The 13,675-nt window shown below is 38.9% G+C and overlaps 1 protein-coding gene across 1 annotated transcript; it reads right to left on the bottom strand.

Moving 5' to 3' along the window:
- Positions 1 to 2,003: 2,003 nt before the first annotated feature.
- LOC131970082 (extracellular calcium-sensing receptor-like) lies at positions 2,004 to 5,643 on the bottom strand. Its single transcript, XM_059331347.1, has 6 exons — positions 5,540 to 5,643; positions 5,078 to 5,375; positions 4,151 to 4,945; positions 3,772 to 3,999; positions 3,500 to 3,623; positions 2,004 to 3,125 (listed from the first exon to the last, which is right to left on the bottom strand). The coding sequence occupies exons 1-6, from the start codon at positions 5,626 to 5,628 to the stop codon at positions 2,212 to 2,214; spliced, it is 2,448 nt and encodes an 815-aa protein (XP_059187330.1). The 5' UTR covers positions 5,629 to 5,643; the 3' UTR covers positions 2,004 to 2,211.
- Positions 5,644 to 13,675: the final 8,032 nt, after the last annotated feature.

Genomic DNA, 13,675 nt, shown 5'->3' with positions numbered 1-13,675 from the left:
TATGTAGCACATGCTACACAAAATCAGTCTGTGCTATGGATGATTTACCATCTTAACACCAGTGACACCATATCTTACATGTTCTAAGTGTTTGTAAGTATGCTACACACCAATGCTAGAGAGTTTGTGGATTGTGTTACAAAACTATCAACCTCTGTAACACCAATGCTATGAGCAAAAAAAGTTAACACACAGCCCTGTTATGGATGTATTAATTTTGAACATAACATCCCAACAGGCCATTATGAACATATTTTACTTAATTTTTTGGAGCATTTTGTGAATGGGCAGCCTATCTCGCAGATGTATTAATCCAAAAAGAATAGCTAACTCATCGCCAGTCCCCTTCATGGTTGTTGAAAGTCCTCGGAGCTTGACGCACATAGCAACTGTAACTAAGGGGGCGGAGCTTTTAAAATAAGTGATAAAGCATTGTATTTTTTAGGGCATAACTACCTTTTTACTAACAAGTTGTTAATACCATCACTTTCTTAGTCCAAAATGTCATGTCTGATATGTCCACTTCATTTAAAAAGTTTGTGTTAAAGCTCTGTAATGTCTCAACTGCTTGTTTGATTGTCACTGTTCGGGGCAAAAAAGGCTTCAAGACTTCAGGTGTGTTCAAGACTTAAGATATTAAATACTTACAACATAAGACTGGACCAATATGCTTGCTTTCTGCAATTGTAGGTATATTTATTATTGGAAATCAAGAAACAACACAGTAGTTACATAATTGGGCATCTATTCATAGAAATTGAGTTACATTTTGTATATACTATCTCCTGCTGCTGGTCAAAATAATGCAATGTAACCCCTATGTAAGTGTGATTGCTCAGTGAAATGGGTAAAATTGATGGGTGTGATCCAAATGATTTCACACAGAAACTCATCCTTCATAATGTTAAGTGACATTCTGCAAGCTAGATTTTTGTAGCACATGGGACTATCACATTAGATATTTGTGTGATTGGCTAACAATGATATTTAAGATTAGATGTGTGTTAAATTTTTTTTAAATTAATTAATTTCGGTCATGTGGGTGTACCACATTTCAAATGAAAAATAAATATAGTGCAACAGACCTCTAACCCTCACCCTTAGTAAAATGAAGAAAGATGTCTACATAACAGTTTGGTGAACAAATTATTAATTACAAATTATTATATTCATATTTTAAGTTTTCTCAATATTTTTTGTGCCCCCTTTCCCATTATATTCTTTTTTAAATATACGACTAAATTTACTTTTTGACCTTATTTAGGCCGACATTCCAACCCTTCTTCTATCTGATCTATAGACTTGTTTTGTTCACATTCCAACATCTCCTCTGTCAGATAGGCACCTGTCCCCAGTCTCCCAGACGGGACTCTGTTCTGCGAAGAGTCAGGGTGTGCCCCAAGAGTCAGAGAGGCCCCACGTTAGGCGCCAATCTCCTCTGCCACATGTAACATGAAGTATCCCATTTGTGGCCCAAAATATACTACAACGCAGACCCAAAAAAGATCAAAAGTCCCTTGCTACAATAATATGTGGTTCAGTTGTTTTTGTTATTTTATTGTTTTGTCGAGTCGAGGGCCAACACACCACTGTCTATAAATGTATGTAGTTTGTTTTTTAGGATTATATGTATCAGAGTCGACAATGATTTTGACTGAACTGTCCAGCCAAGTTAGTGAAAACATGAGATGAATTAAATTTAGTGTTTTTTTTGTTTGTTTGTTTTTTGATCTCATCAGAAGTAGTAGTTAACCAGTCAAGGTAAAGGTCACATACGAGAAAAAAACTTTATTGTTCTTATGAACAGACATAAGATTTGTCAATTTATCTGAGGCACTTTGATTCGCAGCAAGGGGTGATAGGCCCTGATTACCACTATATTATTAGTAGGTTTTAGAGAGATATTCAACACTAGCAATTTAAATAATTTTTACAGATATACAGAGCTTAACACAGAGACAACAGAACATATCTTAGTAATATAGCAGGGAGATTTTAATAAGAGACATCAACAGTTAAACTTTAAGGACGTCGAAAGGAACCAAATCAGATACATATAATATGACATCCCATGCATGAAACGGAGGGCGAAGGCCTATGGAGGCACAAAATCCTGACAAACTGAGAGGCTTGGGCTTTGTTTATATCATATAATTTATATTGAATTATAATGGCACTGCGATGATTCTGAAACCATATTATTTAAAGTTTTCACAAAGATTTTGGTCCCTCCTTTCCCATCATGTTCTTTTTTGTATTCTTCTCTGGTTTCAGTAAGATAATATGACATTTTGGAATAAAAATGCAAATAAGCAGTCCAAAACTTGAGGCCAGAATAGCAAATATCTCCACAGCAACACTGAACTTCCCAGGAGAGCTGACATACGCTGGGATAAAAGTGATCCATACTGCACAGAATATCAGCATGCTGAAAGTGATGAATTTGGCTTCATTGAAATTATCCGGCAGTTTCCGGGCCAGAAAAGCAAGGATGAAACATAAAATGGCCAAAAGTCCTATGTACCCAAGTACAGCCCAGAAGCCTACAGCTGAGCCCAGAGCGCACTCTAAGATGATTTTATCTTTGAAATCCTTAAAATTCTTATATGGAAAAGGAGGAGAGATTGTTAACCACAGGATACATATGATAACTTGGATAAGAGTGAAACCCAGAACACTGAATTTCTGCTGTGTAGGCCCGAACCATTTCATCACATTACTTCCTGGAAGTGTGGCCCTGAAGGCCATTAACACCACTATAGTTTTCCCCAGAACACAAGAGATACAGAGGACAAAGGTGATGCCGAAGGCTGTGTGTCGCAGCATGCAGGACCACTCAGAGGGCCGGCCGATGAAGGTCAGAGAACACAGGAAACACAGAGTCAAGGAGAAGAGCAGCAGGAAGCTCAGCTCAGAGTTGTTGGCCCTGACAATAGGAGTTTTCCTGTATCTGAAGAAAATGAAGGCTACAACAGCAGTGATGCATGTTCCAAATAAAGACGCTGCAGTGAGCAGAGCTCCCATAATCTCTTCATATGACAGAAACTCTGCCTCTTTCTGTACACAGGCATCTCTTCTCTCATTTGACCAGAACTCAGGGTGGCATCTCACACAGGTGATAGAATCTGAAAAAAATTCAAGTTGACATATTTTGTATGCACACAAGGCAAACACCACATACTGACCAAAATATAAACGGATATGTGTATGACTACGCCATGCCATTGTAAATAAGATTTCAAAGCTAAGGGGGAATTAACCACTGTTTTTCGTTTGTTTAGTTTAAATCTTAAAAAAAGCATTATATTGAAATAATGATTATTTCAAATATATTTTTTCAATGCTGCTGAACTATTTGCAGGCGTAGATACCACGAGGAGGTGAGAACAATGTTGGCCTTCTTATGATTGGAGTGATTTGACCCTTAATATTAACTTTTAACCTTTTTTGAAACTGACTTTTACTGAAAGAATATTTTAGAATATTAATATTACTACACCTGTCATGTTGCTTATTTCTCCCTCTGCACATCTTAAACAGTCATAGCAGCAGACAGGCTTTCCTTTCTGGAGAACCTTGCGAGTTCCTGCTGGACATTCCTCACTGCACACTGACAAAGGCACCTGCATGGACAAAACAACAATGAGACACATGTATGGACATTCAGGATGTTATATATTTATTAAAACAAAACCTTTTCTGATGATACAATACTGTGTACAATTGTAACAACTTAAAGAGATAATTAACAGTCATTACAGAGTAAATTACCTGTTGTGAGTTCTGTGCCCAAATTAAAGACTTGTTTTGCAGAATAAGTTGTTTGTCTGCAGGTAAAGATGCATCATGAAGACCAACTATGACAAAGTCCACAATGTCATTTTCTGTTGGCTGCCAGTTTATAATTTCATACTTTGCTGGTGGGTCTCCATTCTCATTAAAGTAAACCTCATCTCCTTCCTTTGTTTGAAAGTAAACCTTTTTTGTGTGCTGCAATATCTAACAAGAAATAAATCAATATAGATCATTATATGACAAACATTTTGGTGCCTATTGGCAACAGCATAATAAACTTTAAAACGTTTAAAACATGTTCCTTGTTAATTTGACTTGCATGAACAATAATTCAAGTATTTGTTGTTCAACTCACCTTAAATGGATCAAGCTGCACTGTGTTATTACATGTTTTGTTACAGCTGAGAACACTATGAAGTCCATGGGCCACAGCATAAACTCCTTTATACACATTATAAAAGATAGGCATGAGCGACATATCAGTGAAGCTGTTTTGCACTCCTGTTACATCTTCATGTCCAGTACATTCTCTCTGAATCCCAGCTGATGACTTTGACTGCTTGAACTTACAGCTAAATAAAGTCTCCCAAAACTCTGCAAACAATTCATTACTCGATGTATTGAGCGGTTTTACATCCATCATGAACTCTCTCAAACCACTGACATGTGCTTTGGGGATGGCCAGGCCTATGGCACCATCCAGAATGTGATGTTTATTTATGGCTGCAATTTGGGAATCAGAGATCCAGGCCTCACTGCCTACCCACTGGAACCCAGTCAAGTTGTGATGTGAAAACTTGTGAATTAGGACTTCCATATCCGCATTGGTGAGAAAAGCAACAATCACCTTAGCAGTAGAAGCCTTGACAATGTCAATAATCCATTGCATTTTTTCTGGTGGATCTGTTCTAAAGAAAGGTACAGAATACTCCAGACAGATGCCCAGCTGTTGGGCCACTTCTGTGAATGTGGCCATGCCATTATTGCCATAATCATCATTTGTTCTAATGGCTCCAACCCAAGTCCAACCAAAGTGCTTGACCAACTGGGCAAGGGCTCTGCTCTGGTAGTAGTCACTGGGTATTGTTCTGAGGAAGGATGGGTACTTAGTTTTATCACTGAGACAAGCACAAGTAGCAAAGTGGCTTATCTGGAATCAATAAAAGAAATGATACTATATGAAACGTTGTACACAGTGCAGTACAAGTCTTTTTTTTTTTTTGCAAAGACCAGCTGGAAGAATTACAGAAAAATTATTATTTACTTAAGTCATCTTACCCACCGATGGGATATTAAAGGGTCCAGTGACAGTAGCCATAGCCATCCAAGTGGATGAATAGGTCTCCCCCACAATCGCCTGCACTTGGGCAGGTCTGGTACATGATGCCTCAGAGAATGCAGATACAACTTCATTGCCATTAGCCAAGGCCAGTGTAACCCTCACACCTCTGGCAATGGAACCACAAACATCATAGATCTTATAGCCCAGAGAGATGCCGGGGAGTAGATCTGAACTGTTATTAATCTCCTCTATGGCAAAGAGCATAACCTGGAGATACTGGAAACCTCTGAAATTCAAACTTGATGCACACAAATATAATAAAGACAGTTGCATAAGAAATGATAGCATTTGATTGAAGTATTTCTCATTTTAATACTCAGTTTGATAACTTTTTTTTGTATCTGTACACACTTCATGTTCAATAGTTTGAATCCAATTTAAATTCTCTAAGGTATAATTTACCTGATGCATTGCAGTGGCAGTGGTTTGTGTGTGTAGGTATCTTTTCTGTAATCCCAGCTGCTGTGGAAAGAGAAAATTCCCCCCAACATAATGTCTCCATCCTTTGATAACTGGGGGTTCTCAGGATTCCCTCTCAGCCTGCACACCAGCTCCTCAGCCTGAGAGAAAGATGTCACGAGCAACAAATATATGAGTGCCCCACTATTCCCTGACCACCTTAGTGTGGACGTCATAGTGTCTGAGCGCTAAATCACTGTTGGCATCATCACACATTAATGTAGATCAAAAGCTTGCACTTGTATTTATTCATTTTAAAGCAGCATTAAAATAATAAGAAAACAGTGACATCTGATCTCAGAGGACCTACAAGGTGGGGCAAAAGGAGGATGGTGCTCCATCAGAAAAAAATATCTTAGGTCTTAGGTTTTGATCGTCATACATCATAATTTTATGTTTTCCTTTATTCATTTTTTAATAAAATCACTTTTTGTGTCACTACCCTTCTAATGCACAACATGGGTCTAAAAAGACCCGTATCCATTTTCTATGCTATTTCATGTATGCCTGAGTGTTTCTATGATATATCTTTGGAATAAATATATTTTATCATTTATTATTCCATATATTCAGTAAATATCTTATTTTTGTTTAGCAACAATCATCCTTTCTATCTTTTCCTTTCCTACTTTTTGAACAAGCACAGCTTTTGTACTTCTAATTCAAGTTTAGAGACATGGGTCAAAAATGACCCGCATTTATAATAGAATTAGGCGGGAAAAATGTCTTTGTTTGGGAGTACGAACATATTCACAGCTCAGCACAGCTCCCTTTACACATCTGGAACACGTAAGTCTTGTTTTTTTCAATTGTTCTAACATAAGTGTGAAAGATAGCTGTAATAAACACATAAAATTTGATCAGGTATAGGTTATCTTGAGAGTAAGTTAATGTCAAAAAGGTACAAGTAATTAGTTAGTTAGCTGTTGATATTTTATAGTTAGCTTAGCTAACTACTTGGCTAAGTAGCTTGCTAAGCTAACTACTTAGGGAACTTCTTAGCCAAGCAGTTAGCTAAGAAGTTAGCTTAGCAAGGTACTTAGCCAAGTATTTAGCTATCAAGTTAGCTTAGCAAGCTACTTAGCCAAGTATTTAGCTAAAAAGGTGGCTAACTACTTGGCTAAGTATTTCTAAGCTACCTTTTTAGCTAAATACTTGGCTAAGCTAAGCTAACTACTTAGCTAACTACTTGGCTAAGTACCTTGCTAAGCCAAGTAGTTAGCTAAATAGCTTGCTAAGCAAATCACTTAGCAAACTTCTTAGCTAAGCAGTTAGCTTAGCAAGCTACTTAGCCAAGTAGTTAGCTTAGCTTAGCCAAGTATTTAGCAAAGAAGTTAGCTTAGCAAGGTACTTAGCCAAGTATTTAGCTATCAAGTTAGCTTAGCAAGCTACTTAGCCAATTATTTAGCTAAAATGGTAGCTTAGAAAGCTACTTAGCCAAGTATTTAGCTAAAAAGGTAGCTTAGAAATACTTAGCCAAGTAGTTAGCCAAGTTATCCTCGCTAATTCACTTTATATGTGTATATGTATATTGATGTGCATCTAAAAATATAATTGTACTTTTGATTTCTTTATCCAGAGTATGGCTGCTCGCAGATTTACTACTGAAATGGTTGTAAAGATGCTACTTGAAGGACCAGATGAGGAAGATGAGGAGGCAATTTTTCCAGATTCAGAGTCTGAAAGTTCTGATGATGACGACCCAGATTTTTCACCACAGGATCAAGCTGGAGTGGTGGATGTGCCTGGGAATCCAGCTCTGCTACATGGAGAAGACTCCTCTGATGACACAGAAGACTCATCTGATGAGTCCTCTGAAGAGGAAACTCAGACCCAGTCCAATAGGATGAGTAATAAAGGGTCTTACTGGGATGATAATCCCCCCACTCATGGTAGAATAAGAAGCCATAACATTCTGAGAAGCTGCCCAGGACCTACACCTGGATCAACAGCTGTTTCACCAAAAGATGCCTGGGATATGTTCATCAGTGACAACATCATTGAGGAGGTTCTGAAATGCACCAACTTAGAGGGACGAAGAGCAGCCACAGCAAAAGGGAAGGAGTGGAGAACCATTGATGAACAAGAATTCATGGCCTTCATTGGTTTGACCCTCCTTGCAGGGGGGGAGAAGAGCTGGGACGTGTCCTTGCGAGAGTTGTTTGTGGATCCACTGCAAAATCCAGTTTACAAGGCCACCATGGGGCTCGGGAGATACGAAGATATTCGTCGCATCTTGCGGTTTGACGACAAGAGGACCAGGGCTTGAATTTGGATTCCATGGCAACATGACCATGCATTGCTATGTGCAAAAGAAGGGAAAGGCTGTTGTCCTTCTGAGCACCATGCATGATGACAAAGCAGTGGATGACAGTAGTCTGAAGAAGAAACCGGAAGTGATCCAATACTACAACAAAACCAAAGGAGGAGTGGATACTATGGATCAGATGGTTAGCACCTACTCATGTAAGCGGAGATCACGGAGGTGGCCCATGGTGCTCTGGTACAACATGCTGGATGTGGCAACCCTCAATGCTTACACCAACTTCACTGCACAACACCCTGATTACATGGGTGGTGTGAATAATGCACGCCGGCTTTTCATCAAGGAGCTGGGCAAAGAGCTCATCATGCCACATATGAAGAGGCGCTTGGAGGACACACCCAAACTCCAAAAGCCTATTATTGAGGCAATGGGAAGATGTGGGGTAACAAAACAAAGCACAGCTACCACCCAGCCACAGAAGGACACCAGACAGGAGGGCCAAGGGAAGAGGAAAAGGTGCACAATCTGCCCAGTTTCCAAAGACAGAAAAGTCAGCAGCTGGTGTTCCCAGTGCACCAGGCCTGTGTGCAAGGAGCACAAACATGTAGTGGTCATTTGTGAGGCATGTAAAAATTGAGATGGCAATTTGTGCACTAGTGTTGTGATCAGTTGTATTGTATTCTATTTGGTTACATTTCACCAGTTAAGAGTAGTTCCAGTTCAGCTGCAGTCCAGTTCAATAGCCGTGTTATCTGTTATCAGAGGTATGTGTATGTGTGACAAAATGATAAATAAACATGTTACAAATAGTAAAATGTAGTAATGAGTTGATGTTTGCCCTTTCCTCACTGCTAAAGTCATTATTTATAACAAATTATTGTTAGACTTAATTTTAAATCACACCTGGATGAATGGGTCATTTTTGACCCATGTGTGTAAACTCTATGTAATAACACAAAAACGTGTTTTCTTCATAAAGTATGAGAGGCTTAATGGAAATAATGTTCTGTTGTTATCAAAAACAAGATATTTAAAGAATACTTGGAATATTTAATCATAAAATAAGTTAATATCAAAAGGTAGAGCACAGAAACACACAGCAAGCATTAAATAACATGGGAAATGAATGCGGGTCATTTTAGACCCATGTTGTGCATTAGAAGGGGTGCCAATATGTTGTGCATCAAAGGGTTAACATTGATTTTTCTTCTTTGTGTCACTTGGGGGCAGTGAATTCAGCTTTAGTACAACATTATTACCTTATCAAGTTGATATGGCTAGTGTGTGTTACACATCAAGCAGATGGCACAAATTTAGGCCTAGCATTCTTTTGAATTTTTGAAAATATCTGGCAGTGTTTTAAAGATTGAGCTCCAGACAGTGGACAGACTTTGATGATCATACGTTAATTTTTATATTGGCCACTTAAATGTATATAACTTTGTAAGACACAGAATTTGATGCGTTCTACTTTTATTTACCTTTCGCACAAAGTCCCAACTTTTGGGCATTGAGGTTGTATGATAATATCCTGTAAAAAATCAGGCACCTTGTTTTTATTTTTTTGTCCATCAGTTAATGTAGTTGACTTTTCACTGTTCATAGTTGTTAATTCTTTGAAGAAAAAAAGAAAAGAAAAAGCATGACATGATTAAAGATGAATTTGACTGATAGCACTTCAGATACAGCAATAATATCATTATTGTGAATTATTTTGCTCATTAAAAATCATTCATAAGTTATTGAAATGGCATTAAATTCAGTCAAGAGAGCATTCAACTTGTTTAAGACTTAAAACACAAAACTCAGCACCTGTTTGTCTTAATTTGTCTTGACTTGGGACTTGAGTGTAAAGACTTGAGACCTACTTGTAACATGCAATACAAGGACACTTGGTCCCTGCCTCTGGTAGATACTATTTGTGACTTTGAGGTCAAATGTGCAAGTGTCTTGATAGTGAGTGTAAATAGTTTATTTGACAAAGTAGAGATTGGAATAATTAATCGATGATTAATGGTCGTTAAGAATTTGATCGATCACGTGGAATTTTTAATCGATCTATGTATTTTTTTATTTTAATTTTTATCTCTGACTACGTATCAGTATAACTTAACTGAGACACAAAACGGAAAGTTGCAAAAACAATTATAAAACACACAGAAATAGAAATAGTATTAATTGTAGCAAAACTAGCTTACTGTATCAAACCTTGCTAGCATGAATTACTAGCTTTAATTTGATCCAAAACTTAAACACAAAACACATTTAAATACGCAAGATTACTGTGAAAACTAACCTCATGCCTCTTCAGGGGCGAAAACATAAAACTTTGAACTCCTTGAAGTCATCTTTACAGTTTAACCTCACGAGAGTTAACATTAGTTCAACGATCAACAGGAAGTCCCTTTTCCTTCTTTGAAAATAAAAAGGGCCGTTATCAAAACAGGCGTTTGCATAGGACTGTATATTTACCTTTGATTTTCCCCAAGTATGCATGTTTTAGTATGTATAAGGAGGAGTATTTATAAGGAGTATGGATAAAAACATAGCGATTAATTGATTAATTGATCCTTAATGCAATAGATTCTCGAGTTGGCAGGTTTCTTACAAACACCCATCCATAGAAGCCGATTTGTGACCTTGAGGTCAAATGTGTCTTTATATAAAAGTGTAAATAGTTTATTAAACAAAGTGAAAAGTACTTTTCAGTTGGTGGAGACTAAATCGGCACTTAAATTTGAGAGAATATTACTTATATTCATCAGGTGAATAGAAAAACGGCTACAAATAAAAGCTAATGTTGGACCATAACTATCTGATGTGTGTTAAAAAAAACTCGCTAACACATTCACCATTATGATGTTGTGCATACAGTGCCCAAACAATCCAGAGATAATCATTATTAGTCTCTTTTTATTGTTTTTGATTTAGCTTTTGGACTATTTTGTGTTTTTAGCAGTTATTTTGGCCACTCTAGTTATTTCAGCCTGTGTTCCATTAGTATTGTCACGGAATAGAACCCTGATCTTCAGAATCAGAACACAGAACCTCAGAATTCTCAGAGAGATGATAATTCACTCACACTCACATATTATCAGCAGAGAGACACACAACTTCTTGATACTCACAGTGAAATATTTTCTCAAATATTTGTACCGAGCGCTTACAAAGCAACATGGATGAAAAGATTCTTTATTCTCTGGACTCAGAGAATGTGAGTGTGAAATCCTGTTAAATAACTGTAGACAGAAAGTTCCTGTCTTCTTGAAGAGACGTGAACTTTGTTGATATTGATTTAAGTATGTATATATACCTGGTTTATTCTTACTTGTCTCAACATACAAACAGAAGATTCTTTAAACGAGTTAAATTGTGACTTCATAGTCACTTTTTTCACTTGTTTTGATAAATCATTTTTGAAAGACTCTACATAGTGACTTTATCAAGCCTGATTTCCACCGGGCGCGTTACTGCAGCGTCACGTCACCGTCGCGTATGACGTTGCAAATAGGTAACACTCTAATCAATGAGAGCATTTCTACCGGGCGCGTAGCGTAACGTTACAGCAGCGTCACGTCAGCGTCTCTACGCGAGCATTAGGTAGGACTTCTATTTCTCCGCGAGACGCTGCCAAATCGCGTGAATCTCAACAGAGCAGATCGCACCAGACAGGAAGTCCGACTCAGAATCAGCGTAAAACACTTCCGCCCCTTTCAAAATAAAACACAATACGCAGTTCATGCAGCCTAAAACTACTTCACATCAACATTATGTTATGACCGGGGCGCCAGATCTGCAATCAATCAATCAATCAAAGGGTCTCAGAGGATCGGCGACACGGACGACAAGAGACTGATTGTTGAAGTGGAACATCATACAATCATTTATGACATAACATATTGTTTTTATAAGGATAAATGGTCAGATCAACATATCTTTCACCTCAGAGAAGCAAAGTAAGTTGGTTTTTGTTGTTGTTGTTTACTTTATACACACAGTTTATCCATAGACTGTATAAATAGAGTTTAAAGTTTATCACGGGATCTTGCGGTCTCCCGTATGGTCAGGATTATCGCGTGATCTCGTGATCTCGTGATCTCGTTATCTCGCGTGTATATGGCCGGCTCGCTAAGCTGACGTGCTGCTGCTGTAACGCGCCCGCTGTGAATTGACAGACGCAGCAAAAACGCTGTGGAGACGTGCTGCTGCTGTAACGCGTCCGGTGGAAATCCCCAGCTGGACTTTAGTTGCAGTGTGATAATATTATTTTGCAGGTAGGCTGTGTGCTAAATAAGAGTTAGTAGTCACTTAAAAGTATCAGAACTACTCTTCAAAAACACTATTACAAATCCAGTGTTACAAGATTGGACTCAAGTAAAAGTAATAAAGTATTTATAAGCCAAATGAACTGAACAAATGAAGGTAGTCAGTAGGCTTAATGGCTTAAAGTATTATTGTAGAGCTGTGAAATAAATTTAGTGGAGTAAAAAGTAAAAATTTACAAAACAATGTTGAACTTACAATACAGAGTTTTGCAGAATCATGCAATATGAACCAGTTATCTGGGTTTATTTCATGTGTAGAGAGCAGTGGCAGCACTACTGAACCCAACTACTGCATGGGGGACGACTGTAGGGTGACAAGTAACAAACGCAAGGCCAGCATAAATTACTTAGAGCCACCCAGAAAAAGGCAGAGGTGTGCCAGCAAACCCCCTGAGGTGACAGTGGAGGATGTGACAGCTAAAGGGACCAAGAGAAAAGCCAGAACCCAAAGGGGTCCCCCCCCGAAGAGGCGGAGAACTGGAACCTACGACACCAACGCTGGTGAACCTACCAAGGTGTCAGCGCAGGAAGTCAAAGAAGCCGAGAGGAAGAAAGAGGTCGGTGCCAAGCGGCCGCCAGCAACAGAGTCTCCCAGTGAAGTCTCCCCGAGCTCCTGCAGCCCTTCAACCTCCCGGCAGAACAATGAGACTCCATCCTGCTCCGTCAGGACCAGCAGAGGTACACTGACAGTGTGAAATGAGAATGAGAGGAGAGTGTGTGAGCATATACTGTGTGTAGTCAGACTCCTAACACCCAGAACTGAGTGAGCAATTTTGCACTTCTGGGTCCCTCATCTAAATTAAATTTCATTCAATTAGTTTTTGTTTTGTTGCCTGAAATAAGGTCTATGGTTAGAACAAGCTTGAGAGATTTTCTTCTACAACAGAATATAAGCCGATAAGAGAGTCTCTGGTTGGTGACTAACTGAGATACAGAGGTTTGTTGGGGATATACAGACAGCGTTTTCGCAATCTACGCAAAGTGCCCAACCAGACCCACATTGATTTTGCCAGAGAAAAGGGCATTCTCTTTGACCGGTGGTGTGTGGCCTGTAAGGCAGATGATTTTGCCTCGGTGCGTGAGTTGATGTTGCTGGAGGAGTTTAAAAACTGTGTCTCTGAGCGTACTGCTGTATATCTAAATGAACAGAAGGTGTCCACCTTGCAGCAGGCTGCCGCCTTGGCAGATGAATTTGCGCTCACACACAAAAGTGTGTTTGCGAAACGTGAGTCCCCTCGGGAGGTTTTTCAGAGGCCTGGTTCGCAGGTGTCAGGTACTGTTTTTTCGTCTGCTTCCAAAGCTGATCGGCAGTGTTTCTATTGCCATAAGTTGGGTCATTTGATTGCTGATTGTGTTGCCTGGAAGCGTAAGCAGGGGCCTGTTGTGAGGCCGCCAAAAGGCGTGGGGCTAATTAAAACCTCCATTAGTGATGAGGTCATAGTGTCAGGGGTGCCTGATGACTGTTTTAGGCCTTTCATATTTAACTGT

Source organism: Centropristis striata, chromosome 4 (assembly GCF_030273125.1).
Source record: "Centropristis striata isolate RG_2023a ecotype Rhode Island chromosome 4, C.striata_1.0, whole genome shotgun sequence".
Lineage (NCBI taxonomy): Eukaryota > Metazoa > Chordata > Actinopteri > Perciformes > Serranidae > Centropristis > Centropristis striata.
The sequence above is the reverse complement of the archived record's forward strand: the minus strand, read 5'-3'. Positions and strand labels throughout refer to the sequence as shown.